General features: G+C 34.5%; 1 protein-coding gene across 1 annotated transcript; it reads right to left on the reverse strand.

Moving 5' to 3' along the window:
- Positions 1-1,366: 1,366 nt before the first annotated feature.
- On the reverse strand, positions 1,367-12,172 carry LOC129757278 (uncharacterized). The gene is made up of 3 exons (XM_055754440.1): positions 12,012-12,172; positions 1,698-2,777; positions 1,367-1,632 (listed from the first exon to the last, which is right to left on the reverse strand). The coding sequence occupies exons 1-3, from the start codon at positions 12,027-12,029 to the stop codon at positions 1,462-1,464; spliced, it is 1,269 nt and encodes a 422-aa protein (XP_055610415.1). The 5' UTR covers positions 12,030-12,172; the 3' UTR covers positions 1,367-1,461.
- Positions 12,173-17,848: the final 5,676 nt, after the last annotated feature.

Below are 17,848 nucleotides of genomic sequence, written 5' to 3' on the forward strand. Positions count from 1 at the left end.
TGCTGATTTAAGCTAGTTTCAGAAAGACAAAAAACAAAGATTACGCCAGTAGAAGCATACATTATAAATGCCACCACTCAGTAAAAACTATATTCTAATGACTTTTTTATCTGTCCCTTTTTTCGAAATACGAGATTGATAAAAACATCAGGTTTTTTAAAAACTCAGAAAAAAAAATTGCAAAGACTTCAGAGTACACGTTCCAAAACACCAGTTTCCTTTAGTTGCTCATAGCTCACATCGGATCTATCAAAGATTCCTTTGAATTATGCCTGATTTTCTCCGATTTAACATATATCTAGCCTATTGAAAGAGTTTTTGTAGTAGGGAAGCAAGGGGATAGAAAAGTGTATTTTTTAATGAAAATTAATCAAAGATTCTCCTGTGGACTGTTAGATTGAATGACAAATTTTTTTGGCGAAAATTCGGGGGTTATACTCTGTCAAAAACCTTATGGACCGTGAGCCACACGGTTTTTGATTGCTGATTCCCGGATGTATGCAAAAAAAAATCATGCAAACATCATAGAAATTCATTTTCTGCTGTCCTCTAGCTTCTGAAAAAGCCTATTTTGATGAAAATCTTGGTCACTCATGCAGTATATGATCCCTGTCGTGATATAAATTCGATTTTCCGTGAAATTGACATTTCTAATAAGCTATTTCCAGTCAGTCTAGTTGGCGATTCCAGTGAATGAATACTTACATTACACAAGTTCATTTGATAAAATTGTGCGAGTCAATTGCAAAATCAAATAGTCAGAAATATGACCAATTTTCTATCGTACGTCCCATAACGAGCTTTGGATGTCCAGTAAATTTACATTCTCCTAACGAATTAACGTGTGACTAGGCTATTAGTTTCAGATATCAGGCTCAGCGCGAGACCGGCTAAAGATTAGAAAGAAGTTCAGATGTGGTTCCATAGCTAGACATTAAACTCAAGTACTCAGCAATGATTCCGAAGTCGAGAATCTTTGAACCGACATATTCAAGTTGGGTTGAACGACAGGAGAAAAAAAACTTTTGAACACTATCTACCTATGTCTTGTTTTCGTTGTAGCTTTAATTCAGGATGAAAACTTTTACCTTCGGCCACATCAATGCCTAAGGATTAAGTTAACTTTAAGAAAGTATGATTTTTGTATGTCATTTGGTTAACTGAAGATTTTAGGAATCACGGATAGAAAAATACAACTGACTTAAAAAGTCTGGTGCCTCCTCAACATCCTGAAGCTATTTTTTTAAACCTTGCCTCAATTGATTAGAAAAAAAAAAAACAATATTTTGAAGTTTAATTTTATTGTATTACAGAAAATCCTAAAAATTCAGCGTTAAGTAAATCACTGATCAATGTTTTGAATTACAAGTTAATCTCAACAGACACTTATCTAATATTAGTTTCAACAATTAATTTACTCATTTCGTTCGTTTTGTACATCATTCGTTAATGCTCTAAAAACTAACCGGTAAACAAACTAGTAAACTCCTTATTCACTTTCCTCACTGTATCAACAGCATCTCCAACAACATCCCCGGCTGCAATTGGAGCACCCCCAGCGACCGACGTTATGAACTCAGCCAGCACCTGCATCATCGACTGAAATCCCTGGCCTGGTTTCCAATTGGTTGCCTACAAGTTAAAAAAATCAATTGAGGTGACTTCAAATTTTTGACTATCTAACGTCTTCAACAAACCACTGTATCAATGGCATCGTTCAGGTTGAACACCACTTGCGGTTTAGTGCCGGTGCCGCCGGTTGTTGTGCCGTCGTCTTCTCCAGTGTCACTCTGGACGGCATCATTGGAGGTCGTCCAATCGAAAAGGCCGCCCTGACCGAAAAACCCTAGAGGGCCACCGTGAGGTCGGAATGGCCGATGTGGTTTGTGGCCAAAGTTAACTCCAACACAAGGATAACCACCTACAGCGTCGTAGTAGTGGTTGTTGAACGTTGCTCCACTTCCCGTATCCGAGGCTCCCCCATGTCCGTTGTAGTGGTTCTGTGGACTGTAGTAGTTAACGTCCGCAAGAACTAAACTCAACGGAGGATACAGCGTCTTCGGTTCGATGCGATTCCCGCTAGCGTCCCTTCCGTTTCGTAGTCGGTTGAACACATCATAAGGAATGCAAGGTTGTCCAGGTTTCCGTCGTTTGAACTTAAACTTGTGTTTTGTACGATTTTCTCCGAATAAATTCCCTAAATTCAAACCTCCAAACTTATCGTTCAACCCGTAAAAGATATTGTTGAACTCCACTGGCTTTCCACCGTACCCACCATTACTGCTGCTACTGTAATCTGCTGCAGACGAGCTTGCCGGACTACTCGGTGGATCGGGAGCTTCTTCAACGTCTTCCTCGTCACTGTAATCATCTTCCGCTTCAATCGGATCGTCATTCTTTGCCGGTGGAAGTCGATTGAAGTATGCGTTCGGCTGCCTATTGTAGGCTTGTCGAGTTGTGGCAATACTGGTATAAGGCCGTGCCGTCGTAGATGTCGCATAGTACGTCGTTGAAGGACGTGCGTAGTCATCCTCGTGTTCATAGACACTGTAGCGACTGTAGTCGGGTCGTTTACCGGCCGATTGACTGTAACCTCCTCGATAGCTGCGACCTTCGAACTCTTCCTGTCGGGAAGACGCTGAAGGGGCAACGTTCAGACTTCTGGCTTGGGCTTGGGACTGGTCTTTTGAAGCAGGTGATGATTGTCGGCTTTCTGGGAAGGCTATTCGACCGGCCCGACACGTTTGACAGAGGGCGCTTGCAATCAGTATAGTTAACTGTGAACAAAAAAGGAAACAGTGATGATTATGAAGTACAGAAACACACCCAACATGTTTGAAAGTATTTATTCCAAATAGCCTATTTGCTTCATTTTCTTGATGAATACATTTCAAAATTCTTAACCTGAACCTTTAGAAACCTTAATAAACTTTATGAAATTAATTTTAAATGTAATTCCGGTGAAAGCTGCAGTAAATCATGCGTCATTAAGAATATCTAAAGAAAAATAAACTGCATTAAAAATATGTTTTTAGTCAAGTTTCAGTGTAGGACGTCGCTAAGCCTCCGTCACAATTTGCTTTAACACAGTTTTTTTTCATGAAAATGTTTTAAAAAAATTATAAAGCATCAAATATGTCCATTAAAGTATTAATAATTCTGTTAAATTATATAAGTTTATTCTCGATCGAACAAATAGTTCCCAAAATTTTATTTTTTTTTTTTGGCAAACAACGTTAAGCGCAGTATTGTACTGTCCTCTCTTTTAGACGAAACCCATCAACATAATGTATGGAAGCCCTAAGAGATGAAAGGTAGTGCAGTAGTGCAAATTATAACTGATGAGAAAAATACATAGAAATGGATAAATGCGAAACTCCTCCTATGCGAAGCTCAGAGTGACAAAAGAAGGATTTGAAATTTGTCCCTACCTTATTTGATCATTAAAAATAACCATTGAATTAAAAATAGTAAATCTTAGTATATATTGGATATGAGTAATTTTTCAAATTAAAATTTGTCATTAATAGTTAATCACCGATGATACATTTTATTAGTTATTTTATTGGCTATATTGATGCATGTTATATCCTTTGAGAAAGAATTGAAGATTATAGACCCATAAAAGATTTGAATAACATAAAAGGTGTTGGAAATAAGAGGGTTATTCAAATTTGCAAAACTTTGCATCACACATCAACTTTTTGTTTAACAAAACAGTATATGAATGAAAAAAAAATGAAAAAACAATGGATATCTAATAATTTTTTTTAAAGTAAGGTTGTCAGATTGCCCGGTTTTATTTGAGTTTGCCCCGATATTTTATACAAAATTTGGGAACTGTCCAGCCCGGTCCGATTACCCGGATTTGATAAAAAATGTCCGGATTTTTCCCGGATTTATTCACTTTTTTAAGCAAATCAAACAAAAAAATTGTTTTTCCCTTTTTTTTTCTTGATTTTTTTAAAGTACTTTCTTGGTTTGGATAAAATTTGCCTGGATATTGCCTGGATTTTGGACATCAATTTGGAAATTATGATTAAATTAACAAAAAAAACCTAAAACTTGAGTTTAGATTATCTGTTCATTGGAAAATGAGAAACTACTTATAACAAAGCCTAAATTGGATTTGTTTTTCCCAAAAGAAGATTTATTGTTTATTGGAAGACTCGGGATAGCGGTCAAAACTTTCAAGGGACTTCCACATATTTATACATAAGTGTGTAGATATATTCATGACAATTTAAAAAATTAAGCAATTAAATGCAGCAAAGATGTCATGAATTAAGAACTTGTTTTTAAAGAAATCTATTTTATGAGACTTTTTTCATTTGGAAAAAACTACAGATAACCTGGTAGATCATACTGACTTAGTTTTGAAGTATGAAGAAACTAGTATAAATAATCTACTCAATGAATCTCGTTTCATTGAAAATTTGGACATCATTTTTTGCTAACAGCTTTGGAAGGTTATGAACGTTGAACTACAAAATTGACGATCAAAATCTTGATATTCGATTGAAAAGGTTTATAGATATAAGTTCCGGAAAAGTTTTACTTTATTTAATGTTCTTAGATGAATATTTCTTTAAATAGTTCAAAAACAAAATAGCAAAAAATTAACCTTGTGTCGAATAGGAAATAACTTAAAGGCTTAAATTCTTAAAAATGATTAAAAACAAATTGACAAACTATTTTGAAATAAATCCTGAGCAAAAACAGCATACATTGGCGGAAATAATCGACCCAAATTGGTGAGTTTACAGTGGTTTCCTAGAAGGCGTATAAAAACGAGAGTGAAAGTGATATTTAAAAAAAAATCTTAAACCATTCTATGGTCAAAATTATAGAGTATAAAACTTTCAAAATTTGTTTTTCGATACTTTTCTAATTTCATAGTTGAAACTTTAAATTATTTCCGTTTTTTTCCGAAATAATATTGAGCATATATGAAGAAAAGTATTTTCCCATAACTTTAAATACATCAGGAAGTGTTTCAAAAAAAAATATCGCTGGTTAAAAAAAAAATCACGTCCATTGTGTACGGTAATAATGCATCACAGTTTTAATGCGACACGCGAACAAACAAAGGCCAACCTCTCAGCTTTTTTAAGCATATACAGGGTGACAAAAAAGTCCGGTCACACTTTTTTGGGGTCGCCTGTAGCCTACACGTTGCATCTCTCTGGTGCCTTCTATATGCCAAATGAAAGGGCTTACCTTGCTGCCTAAAGTGGCAGAGTTTCGTTCCTGTGCAGTTTGTTTACATTGAGTTGTGAGCCATGGCAGAGTTAAGGGCAGCTGTTATCGCTGCTCGGCTTGGCGCGCAGATGACGAGCTTACTTTTTCGGACGAGAAGCTGTTCGTTTTGGAGCAAACAGTCAATCGCCAAAATGATCGAGTTTGGAGTGTGAGCCTCCAGCAAGCTCCTGCGGACAAGTTGAACGTTTCCCGGTTCCAAAATAAGACGCAGTCTTGCTTCCTGACAGATGGCGCAGCATCCCACACCGCAAAGGTTGTTCAGGCGTGGTGTGAGGAAAACTAGATCGATTTCATTTCGAAGAATGAATGGTCTCCGTCGTCTCCGGATCTGAATCCAATGGATTATTTCGTGTGGGGATACATGATGTCTAAGCTAAACGACTATAAAATAGCAAATTTGGAGCAATTCAAGCGAGTTATCACGAAAATCTGGGACGAGATGCCGATGGAGCAGGTGCGCGCCGCTTGCGACGACTTTCCGAGACGTCTGAAGCTGGTTCGATCAGATAAAGGTGGTGTAATTCCGAAATATCGTCTGTGAAGTATCTTTATGAGTTACTGGATAAAGCTATGAAAGCCAGATTAAGATTTTCTTCTTATTCTTTGACATATTGAGGTTTTCCTGTGTGACCGGACTTTTTTGTCACCCTGTAGAATAAAGAATTTTCATGAATGGTCCCTCGAAAACAAACCTGTCATGTGGTTTTTGAGATAGCGTTCAGTGCAAAAGCTTGTAGATACAATTATTTGGGCAGGATCGAAAAAAAAAATCCTGGAATATTCCAGTGAAATACACAAAAATAACTTAAAATGGTAAATCGTTTTAGGAGTCCTAGAGAGTCTAACAGGGAGCTGAAATTAAGATAAAAGTGAATATGATTGATTCCATGAAGTTAAGGAAAATGAGAGGTTTAATCGAGCGCTTTTTGAAACTTAAAAAAGGGGAAGTGATGAAATAAGGTCCATTTTTCTGACTGCTGCCCACCGGTAAAATAAATAAAAGGTAGTCAAATCGTGCGCGAAATGTTTGGACCGCTAGTGGGGAGATATTTTGAAAAAAATCGTTATGAACAGCAAAACGCGATCTTAAGGGGGGGGTAGGGTCTAACACTTTCAAAAAATCGATTTTTTTATTTTTTTATTTTCTTATTGTAAAACATTTCAAGAATGTTGTGTCAAATTTTCAAGTCAATTGAAGCAAAACTGTAGAAGTTATAGGCCTTTATCTCCTCCTATCTAATACTGCAAGAAAGCAAGAGCAGAAACTTTAAACGCGTTTTTCTCGAAAGCACATTTTTAAAGTCCGTGGACATCGTCATTTGAAAACTACTTATCCGATTCTTTTCAAATTTGGAACATATTTTCTACATATAAAATACCAGACCCCAACGTTTTTCTTTTTTGATTTTTTTACTTTGGGGAGGTTTTAGAGGTGAAAAATGGCGGATTTTTTAGTGAAAAATCGTAGTTTTTACTTCAAACAGCCACAAAAATTTCATAAAAATATTTTTAAGTAAAATAAAAACGTTGGGGTCCAGAAAAACATCTACTAAAAATATTTTGCTCTGATTTTTTGACTTCAGATGATTCTGTGCTGAGATACAGTGTCCACCGCAAATCCTGTTTTCTAAAAGGCATCCTCGAAAATGCTCCGTCACCGGCTCATTTTTCAATATTTTTCTACGAAAAAATTACTAAATGTTCTTTTAACAATGCTTTGCATAATGCAAAAATTTTGAATACATTTGTTTGAACGATAGCTCTAGAAAAAAATCGTGAAAATGGTGTTTTTTTTTATACCCGTTAGACCCTACCCCCCCCTTAAGCAAGTTGGCAGATTTCCAGCCAGAAAATTTCCGTGGTCAGTGTTTCATAGCGCTTGCCACGATAATCGACTAAATAAACGAAGAAAACTGCCTCCAAATGCGATCGTTTCCCCTGCATAACTCCTTCAACAGGTCCCACAACGTTTATACTCTGTTTTGGTTGGATCTGGAATCGTGCCATTGTGCGAAAACTGTGGTGGAGTGATTAAAAATCAAATAGATTGTTTTTGAGCTGATGGAGAGAAATTGGCTAAATTTGTCATAATTTCGACCAATTTAAAAATTTTGAGTAATTTTTAGGATGCCTCTGTTTACCAGAGTCGGAATAACTCGATAGTATTCTTAAAAACAACCTTCCCAATCAGAAAGCTAATTAAAAACAAACAATCAGCAGCAGTAACCTTAAAAACTCATATAAAAAATCAGAATTTCCCACCGGAAGGCCATATCAAAGCATATAATCAGCAAAAGCAGCCTTAAAAATCTGTACTTTCTAATTTCTAAGCTAATTCCGTCTTTTTCCACCGGTAGGCCAAATCAAAGTAAACAATCAGCCGCAACAGTCCTTAAAAATGTGCGCTTCCAAAGGCCAAATCATAACAAACAATCAGTTGGCTAGTAAAAATCTACGCTTATGTAGCCAATTTCGTTTTTTTACCGGAAAGCCAAACCAAAGCAAACAACCACCAGCAGTATAAAATCTACGCTTAGAAACGTCGGATATTAAAAGAAAAGTTGTTTGATTAAAATCTCAGACTGAAAAACTAACATTAATAACATTTTTTTTTCTGCATAACTCAAAAACTGATCAATCAAATAGAATGAAAATTGACATGGTAGAGTATTAGAAATATTTCTTTAATTATTTGATTCTCTTTCTTTCTACCAGTGGAAAGATATGAAGATGGAGTAGGGCTTCCACACAATTTTTGTATAACTCAAAAACTTAACTAGCAAAGGAAACCAAACTTGTCATGGGAGTATGTTTATTTATTTTTATTTACATAGTATTCCTAAATGGGAGTACATGGGAGGATGCTTGCGTAAATAATAAAGCAAAGTGTACAAAATGTTTCTATGGTAATTTATTCTCCTCTGTTTTAACAGTAGGTCCATAGGAAAGGGGAAGGGGGTTTCCATATAATATTACAAGAAATCGATAGCTATCGAAGCAAATGAAACCAAATTCGACAGAAGGGTTTATTTGGCAATGAAAAATGTACCTATGATTAACTGGTACGCTATCCGGTGGGAAGAGGAAAAGGAGGGAAGAGGGTTCCATATTTACTAACTCATCAAGCAAATGAATTCAACCATGGAAAACGGAGTAAATGGGACGGATGGGAAGAAGAAGGGAACTCCCATTACAATTTCCCCCATTTTTATTTTGGTGTAACCTCGAAAACTTAATAAGCAAATGGAGGCAGAAATGGGTCTTAAAGTTATAAGTTTTCGAAAAATATGTCTATGAAATTTGAGACCTCTGTCCACAAATAAGTCAAAACTTTCAGATAAAAAATAATTGTTATATTTTATCTTTTTTTCATCTGAATGATGTTAAGATATAGATTTAAATGTACAACTAGAGCAAAATTGAAATAATTTTACAAATTTCTCTGCTTTGCTACATTAAACAATAAACACCGGGTCAGCTAAAGCTTAGTTCTTTTAGAAATGGGACAGTTACAAATGCCTGTATCTCAAAAACCATTCGTTTGAACGAAATACTTTCTATGAAGGAAAAGTAGGCAATGTTATGATATTTCATGAAAAAATTTGAAAAAAAATATTTACCGTTTTTTGTAAAAGAAATTTCTACTTTATTCTTGGTGTCTCCCATTGGCCGGCGCACACTTTTTTCTGTCATGGTATTGATCAGTTTCTCCAACTTATACTTTGTAAAATCTATATTTTAGGTGGCTTCACCTTCCTTCTTCAATTTCTGATACTTTTTGGTCCAATACTTCTCTGGAAACTGGAAACTGGAAGCATTTTAGTGGATACAGTTGTTTCGAAATGAACAAATTTGGTTATTTTTTATCACATTTTTGAACGTTTTTTTTCGGTACCGGTTTTACAGCTTAAGAGCTTTGGAACTATCAAAAAATGGCTGTTTGAGGTTGGATTTCAATGAGTCATCACTAGGCAACACTTTCAGCTTATCGGAGAAAATTGTTTTGGACATTTCAGCGATCTACCCTTAGCTTTTCGTTTATTGAAAATTAAAAATGCTGGTATGAGACTTGCATTCCTTGATGATCCTTAACCGTTGTTGCCGATCATCTGCTTCACTCCAATGCTTGATTTGAACTTTGTGGACATTATTGACAGTGTTTGCATACTTATCCACCACATAAACTCAGTAATTCTTTGAATAATCAACGGTTTTTTCAGCTATCAATTTGATAATGACGAATTTTAAAGGAATCTGTGCAAAAATTTTTTTTTCTTTTTCTCAAGCATCGTACATATCTCAAAAACGCGTAAATTTTAAATTTTGAAAAAAATAGGTCGAATAGTACTTTTTACAGGCAACAAAATGCTGTTCAAATTTTTAATATCCAATAACTAGTTAACGAGCTATTAGCAAATGAAAGTGTCCCATTTCTAAAAGAACTAAGCTTTAGTAACAAATAATTACCAATTTTACAGCCCAGTAAATTCTCATCAGGAAAGGTAAATTTTCTTGGGAATCTTTTAAAGCAACGAATCAGATTGAAATACAGTTCTGCATGATTGTGAATAGTATTTAAAGATGAATTGGAGATAAAAAACCTAAAAACTTGTAATCTACAAAAACTTATTGCGTTCATAATGCTAGGATGGATAGTAGATATTTATTCTAAAATTTTAAATTCATAGTTCGATAATGAGAAAAACATTTTTTTGTTATATAAACGCTCCAATGCTTGCGCAAATGGATTGCGCTTCACAAAATAATGTAATTTTTGTGTTTTAAGATTTTTATAAAATAAAAGTAACTTTTTTAAATCCATTCGCGTAGCTTTTTATCAAATGATTGATTTGGAAATTAACATTTATAAATCAGAACTTTGAGTATTTATTAGCTTTTTTTTAATTGCACATTGCAGGCTAAAATCATTCTACCTCTTCTAATTCTCAAATTTCTGGTATGGTCAATTGTGTTCTCGTCTTTCGATAAAAAATATGCCGAAGAACGTAATTTCAAAGTGAATTGTTTTGTAAATTATTAAGCTTCGAGGCGTGCTTTCTAGTGCTTCGGAAAGCTACAGTATAACACCACAGTATTAAACCTGCTTTACAGTGAATGAATGTTCTGTGAAAAAAAATTGCGTCAATGCACTCAAAATAAGGCTGCATATTGACGATCAATGTTTAAAATTTAAAAAATCCCGATTGGCCCTAAAAATGGTACCGAAGAACGGGGTAACAATGATCACCGGGATAGCTTTGATCAACATGAAATTTTGCCACATAATCATCAATAACTAAGTCTAAAGTTAGTATATCTTTTTAAAAACTTCAACGTTCAAAAACCAACATGTTGAGTTTCAAATTGGGTCTAGTTTGAATTGTTTTTGAAAATTTTCAATGTAAGTAAATATGTTATTTCAAAATCTTTAAATATCTATTTTTTCAAAGACTCGCAAACAAACACCTTTGATGAAATCAAAGCATTTAGAAGCAGTAGGTTGATTTAAGTGACAGTTCAACTTTTTTCCTCAATAAATTTACAGTTTTGGTGTAGTTTTTGTTGTATTTTGAGGAAAATTTTTGATATTTAATAAATTAGGACATTTTCAAGAGTAAGCTTTTCTATGACAAAAAGCTAGAAACCCTATAAAATGATAAAGTTTAAAGGAAAAAATTAATGGGGAATAGTGCGAGGGCCTAAAGAATTGAATCAGGGTAAATTTTTTTTGAAGTTAAAATTTCATATGTAATGATGAAATATTTAGCCTCTTAATTTATGCGGTATCATGGTCCATCTTATGATTTTAATTGTTGTTCGGCCTTCACACACGAACTGCTTTCATCAATTACAAGCATTTGTAAATATTATGAAGATGTTTTGTACCCTTTATGATCAAGAAAATTCGTTAAAAATGTCAAAATAGAGACTGATCAATGTTACCCAAAAGCATAAAATTCTAAACAAAGCCAATAAAATTTAAAGTAGTCTTATAAATTTCCGCAACCATGTTTTACGTTTATAGGAGTCCAGTACTGGTTTTAAAAATATTAAACATGCCTCATTCCCCTAAACAGAAAAAATAACTGATAAAACCGCAAATTAATTTCATAAAAATAATCTGGAAATATTGAAAAAAGGGATCAATCTTAGTCCGTTTTACGGAATGTTTAATTCCGTTGAAAGAAATTTTCTTCCGTTAAATTTCTGCTGCGGATGAGACAACTTTGAGGAGGATTAGGTCAGAAGTAAAGTTACATTATTTTCACAATTTTTGTAGTCAAGATTTTTTTTTTATTAAAGATTTTTTTTTAAAAAAAAAAGGTGTTTTTAAGTTTGGTTTTCTGCGCCAAACAACACTGAAACAGTCGAAATGACCAAGGATTCTAAAACTCAAGGGAGTAGCAATTACCTATTTTTTTCTGTGCTTTCAATGAGATAATGGTTTTTTTTAAAGATATTTTGTATTCAAGAGGAATTCATTTTTTATCTCCCAGGAGGCTTAGGTAATTTTTTTTAGCTTTAGAATAATAATCTGATCCGTAATTCTTAATCAGATCTAGTATTAAGCTGCCTGTATTTGGAAACAAAATTCATATTTAAGAAGAATTGAGAAATTTTATTTAAAAGAGTTGACAAGTAGGTTGATTTTTTTCGTAAATTAACAAAACACTGCATTTTTAAACCTATTGGCCGGAAGAGTTCTCATTAACACTCTCGATATTTGAAATACCACTTGTAGCACTAACCAATTTCGTTTTATCCATTGCACCTCGCACAAATAAAGCTGCCACAGAACTTTTACATAATCACACGCATTTCAGCATCACTAAAGATCGTTGGAAATAAAACCATTTCCGATCAGCGGCACCGACAATTGTTCTTAAAATTCCATCCGTATGATTTGAAATTCGCGAGTCAACTAAAGTTCCAGTTGGTCAACCCAAACACAAAAATCGCAAACTCGCAAAAAAAAAATTTGCAGCAATTTCGAAATTGCCTTTGGAAACTGGCTGCGCTTTTGGGAGGGAGGGAATAAAATAAATCTCATTTCATAGATAAACGCAATGCCCCACTCAAATTCGCATCAGAGGAAAAAAAAACTACTACGCAAACTTTACGTTGACCCATTCAGTGATGTTTTACACTGATGAGTTTTTTTTTAGTTTTTGCAAACGGGGGTCCACTAAACGTGATGGTTTTTGCAGCTACAGAAAGAACCACGATCAGTATGGATTAATGACTGTGGGTCCTCTCTTATTCACGCGCTCTCCTCGACGCGTACGCCTCCACATTTCATTCATGAAAAAGATTCGACACCAGCCAGATCAAAGGTGTCGTCTGCTAACGAGGTCATTAAATGAATCACCTTAAACGAGAGGCTTACTGACCATTTCTTTTATGAATTTTTACTCTAAACCAAGAATTTCTTGATTGAGTATAGGTTTCTAGTATTTTTTTTGTGATAGTTCAAATACCCAAATCCATTTAATTAGGTATTATTTGTATTTTTTGTTATCAAATTCAGATTACAAATCTGAAGAAGGTAAATTTTTGTTTATTTCAGATTTTTTTATGGATCTTATGATTGCTTCAGAATGTGGTGGTTCCTCCAATAGATTCAGAAGAAAAAGTCCTTCAAATATATTCGATCCAAAACGCATTGACACATTCATTCGGCAAATTTACAACGCATACATTTGCCAATTTCACAAGACTAGAATTTCCGAAAATGGTAACTTGAGCAGCTCAGCAGCACCTATTTCGAAAATGTTTCCAATCATCCGGAGAGCAACGAAACGATGCGTGGGATGCACCTCTTTCTACTGAATATTTGAAAAATAAATCCAAACACGATGACGGCACAAGGCGCGATTTGACCGATCCTGCTAAACTAAACAGGTAAGACGTCTAATACGTCAGCACTTTTTGGTGACTGCAATGCCAGAATAAGCTACAACTGAAACAGCTAGACCACCTATTTGACGAGTAAATACTCGTTTGAAAGGTGATTGATTCAACAATAAGCGTTGAACGACTATAAGGGGAGTAAATGTGTGTTGTGTTTGATGATGTTGTAAGGGATGTTTGGAAAGGATTAACGTTCGTTTGATATTTAACAGTTCAGCGAATAAAGCTAATTTTGAAATAACGTTCCCTTACTTTGTATGCCATATAAATCGTTTGTTTTTATTTTTCTTATTATAAACCCTCGACCACATTTGTGGCGTTCGTGTCTCGCCTTAGAGTTTAAAACTGGAAAAGGCACAAATCTTAAAATTATCAATTCAATTCATATCCCGTGAATAAAAAAAATACTTTTATCTCAAGATTATGATGATACAAACTTGAGTTTTAATTTTTTCTAGACAATCTTCTTTTACCAACAATTGGAAAAGTGAAAAAAAAAGCTGGTTCAATGTGTACTTCCCACGCATTTTATTTTCCAGAAAGTTAAGTTGAAACTGAACTTAATGATAGTTTTTAACTTTATAGTCATTTTCTTGCTGGAATAGGAGCTTCAACTTTAAGTGGAAACTGGGTATCTTTAAAGCCCTCCGGATCAAAGGGCCCAAATCATCAGTTTTAATTCAGTAAACCTAATGATTTTTTGTATCTCAATCTCTATTTGGTGCAATTTTCTCATTTTTTTTGTTTGGTTTTTCCACATTTCCGATTGAATTTAAACAACCGAGCGTCTGTTCTCCAGATCAGGGGCGGCTCAAACAGCGTATGTCTTGCAGCAAGCGGCTGAATTTGTAATGCGACTCCATCCAGCTAAGTCCAAGATGGCAGCCCCACCGCGGAATAGGAACCTTGTTCTAGGGTTGACATCCGTTCCGCAAAAGCGTTTCGCATTTTCCAAGGAAATTTCAGCCTCAATTTGAATTCATTGGTTCAACAAAACAAAATTTTTAAAATATTTTTTTCTCAAAATAAGCAACACAACACATTTTTTTTAGAATACGTCGTTTTTCTCAAAATAAGCATCAATTTTTCAGAGTTTACATAAGGCAACACTTATTTAATTTTTGGCATTTCGGCGAGTTGTGAAAATTCAAGGTTGAATATTTAGAAAGAACATGAAAGTATTATAGGTGGAAAGATCAAAGCTAGAGCGCTTTGGGTAGAAGAAATGGAATAGTTGGTGAAAATGTGAGCAGGGCTTTTGTTTTGTGAACAGCTTTTGAACTTCTTGCGTGATTCTTTGCCGCGCGCCGTTTCAATGTTGGTAGGAAGCGATGAAGAAACCCATCGCAATAAATAAGATAACATAAGGCAACACTGAATAACCCTAAAATTACAGTAAGATTCTGATTCAGTTAAGAGTTCATAGAGCACGTCCGTACATTGCAATGCATGTAAATAGCTTAGGTTTGAAGAAAACATTGTTGTAGTTGCTTCCAAATGATTTTAGATCTTAATTTTTGACAGAATCTTAGTAAAATACCTTTTATTATACACCACCTTTTCCAACTCAATTGTCCAAAGTTTAAAATGATTGAAGTTTTCTTGAGTTTTAAAATTTTTAAAGGTTGTTTAAGGTTGTTTATGCGATAGCAAATCCGCCGTTTACATGTAATGCTTGAAATATTTCTCTCAAGTAACGTATTAACTTGCGAGAAACGTGGAAAATAACCGTGCATACGGCAAAAACCGTGTAAACAGAAGTCATTTAAAAAAAACTGAACAAAATCAATCCGCGTTACAATAAAACATTAGTGTATTTTTTATGAATAACTTTATGAATGGTATACGTATAAGTTTGGCAAAACAATTAAGCATTAAACGTTTTTTGTTCTGAAATGTCCCGCTTTTTTTCTGAAAGTATCTGGCAAGCCTACCTTAGTCTAACAACCTACTGATCCTGATAAATCAATCGTTACGGAAACTGAGACAAGAAATACCTAAACGAATTACAACTTTGGCAATGACTTCCAGCATGAAAACACGGACTGGAATTGGAACTTGGATTATTTTGACCTTTGCCCAGCCAAGTAAGCTGGCTCAACTTGCTAGAGAAGCTAGCCGCCTTAAGCTAGAGATATTGGGACTGAGCGAAGTCCGTTGGACCAACACTGGAGAACATAAGACAAAGTCCGGGCAAAAACTGCTTTACTCTGGCATACGCGGAGGACACGCTTCTCGGGAACGAGACCGTAGGCCCATGCAGTCCTCATGGAACCGATCTTCGAACTCTGTTAAGGTTTAATATAATCAATTCAAGCTTTAATTTATGATAAATATCATGTTTTTGAAACTGTTTCGATGTTCCTAATTTGGCACGAATTGTTCGTAATGGCTGTTCCAAATAAGGACATATGAGGAAAAATGTATTCGCGTACTCAATTATAACCTATTTGTTCCTGATTTTGCATATTGGTCTGTTTTTTTTATATATATTTATGAGAAAAATCTTTGAACTCACCTTTTAATAAGTTTTATAACGTTTTTGGAATGTGAATAGAGAAATAAGGACTATTAAAATTCTACTCAATATTCCTTTATACTAGTTTTGAAGAAAATAATGGATGATGAGCTTATTTAAATTTAAATTTTACCTTTTCAAATGAATACATTTATTTTATTTGAAAAAGTAGAAAATTCAACGTAATGGATACAAATAACAACCGTTGAACCGGGCAGGCAGTTAAATGCAACATTTGTGTAGCAAACACTTATTCATTTTTTTTATATAATGTTTACAACGTATTTGACGATAACAAAATAATAATGTCATAGTTCCTCATATCGAGAAATACTTTTTTAAAGTTTTTTATTCCCATAGAAAATTTTAAAAATCAAGCATTAGATAGATGCTTATTTTTTTCATTTTTCGAAGCCGTATAACATTTTACCCAGTATGACGGATTGGCTGAATGATATCACCTACAAAATTATATTCCCAGCAAACATAATATCGCATTAGAAATGATAGCTCAACTCGTTAACAATGTTGATACAAACCGCAATTCCTACCAAAATGAGAAAACGATCGTAAAAATTGTTACTTAAAATTACCGACTCGGATATGATGAAAGTCCGTTATGTTTGCAAATCTATTCTCCCGCGCGAGATTCAAGTGAGAGAACAACTTTGTTGCTCTCTCTGCGATGAGCAGTGCAACCAGATTTCTTAAAATCTGAGGGTTCATTTGGATAAATTGTCCAATGAAAGAAGCAGCAAATATTGTCGCTGGCAACGGTTTGCATGCATTGAGAGCAAAACTTGTGCTCTCTCGCATACTGTCAGGATGTACGGTATAAGGTGTTGAATATCGTCCAATTTGTACAACACTTATCGCTGAAGCCAGAATTTTAAAATACAAAGTAAATTTTTTTTTTTTGCTGGAAACCAGCAAAATTTTGCTGGTTTTTGTCCCGCTGACGTTCCAGCAAAATTTCCAGCAATTTAAATTGCTGGAAAAAACAGCAAACGATAAAGCTGGTTTCCAGCAATTCAAATTGCTGGAAAATCAGCAATCCAGATTGCTGGATACCAGCTTTTTCTTTCAAAACAACCGGCTGTATTTAGTACCAAATTTATATTTCGATTCTAAATTAAATATACTACTACTGGCTGAATACTGGCTGTGCATATAATGAGCAATGAACAAGAATTAGTTTCTTCCATTTTTAAATTATGTTTTGTATATTTTCAAGATTTTTTTTTTAATTTTCCAAGACCGGCTCTGGAGTGGCAGCTTTGTGCCAGAGTGTTGATCATTCGCTACCTGACTTGTGTCTGGTTGCTTGAGTATAGAGAAAAACAAAAATAATTCGTCAAATAAAGTCTCGCCTTGCTTTAGTGTACGAAAACGAACAGACTTCAATGTGACAACTCGATTGCTGATTTTCCAGCAAACTAGATCAATTGCTAGAAAGTCCAGCAATTTGAAAACCGATTATTGGTTTTCAGCAAAAATGACAAAAACTGAAAAATCCAGCAATAAGAAAACCGATTGCTGGTTTCCAGCAAAAACTTGGATTGCTGAACGTTTCCAGCATGCTGGAAATCGAGGCAAAAGTTTACAGTGTATGTATGCATATTGCCTCCACTTTGGTAGGTAAATGCTGTTTTTTCGAGTTTTATGCGATGATTCTATGATGTATATGAAACGTATAACAAACGTATAACAAAAATTTTACTTCGTCTTACCAGGGGAGGAGAGAGGGTTTAAAATTTCCAAAATCGTGAATTAGTAAACGGCCCCTGTATGACCTTCACGAATTGAAACTTTTTTTTTATTGTTATTTTAAGAATTTCAATTCAATAAATCTATTTTATTGAATCTGAAATCTTGACATACAAATGCCCTACCTTAAAAATGGGTTTTTATTTAGAAAACTGGGTTTTTATTAAGAGAGCTGAATAAGTTCTTTATTCAAAATCAACCATTTCTACTTAAAAATTCATGCATTTGATATTCATTTTAATCATCAGCAAGAAGAAAGCAATGTGACAGGTGTTCAATACTTACAAAAAAAAAACCTCATATCCTTATTCGTATTATTTTAAAAGAAGAAACTAATTTTAGCCTCAATCATTTTTTCCTGTTCTTCTCAATGCTAAACTTCACTTTCAC

The sequence above is a fragment of the Uranotaenia lowii genome, chromosome 3 (assembly GCF_029784155.1).
Source record: "Uranotaenia lowii strain MFRU-FL chromosome 3, ASM2978415v1, whole genome shotgun sequence".
Taxonomy (NCBI): Eukaryota; Metazoa; Arthropoda; class Insecta; order Diptera; family Culicidae; genus Uranotaenia; species Uranotaenia lowii.

Excerpts from the sequence above, each read along its gene's own strand:
- LOC129757278 (XM_055754440.1), bottom strand. Across the intron at positions 1,633-1,697 it reads ACGATGCCATTGATACAGTG|GCAACCAATTGGAAACCAGG; the intron begins GTTTGTTGAAGA and ends TTTAACTTGTAG.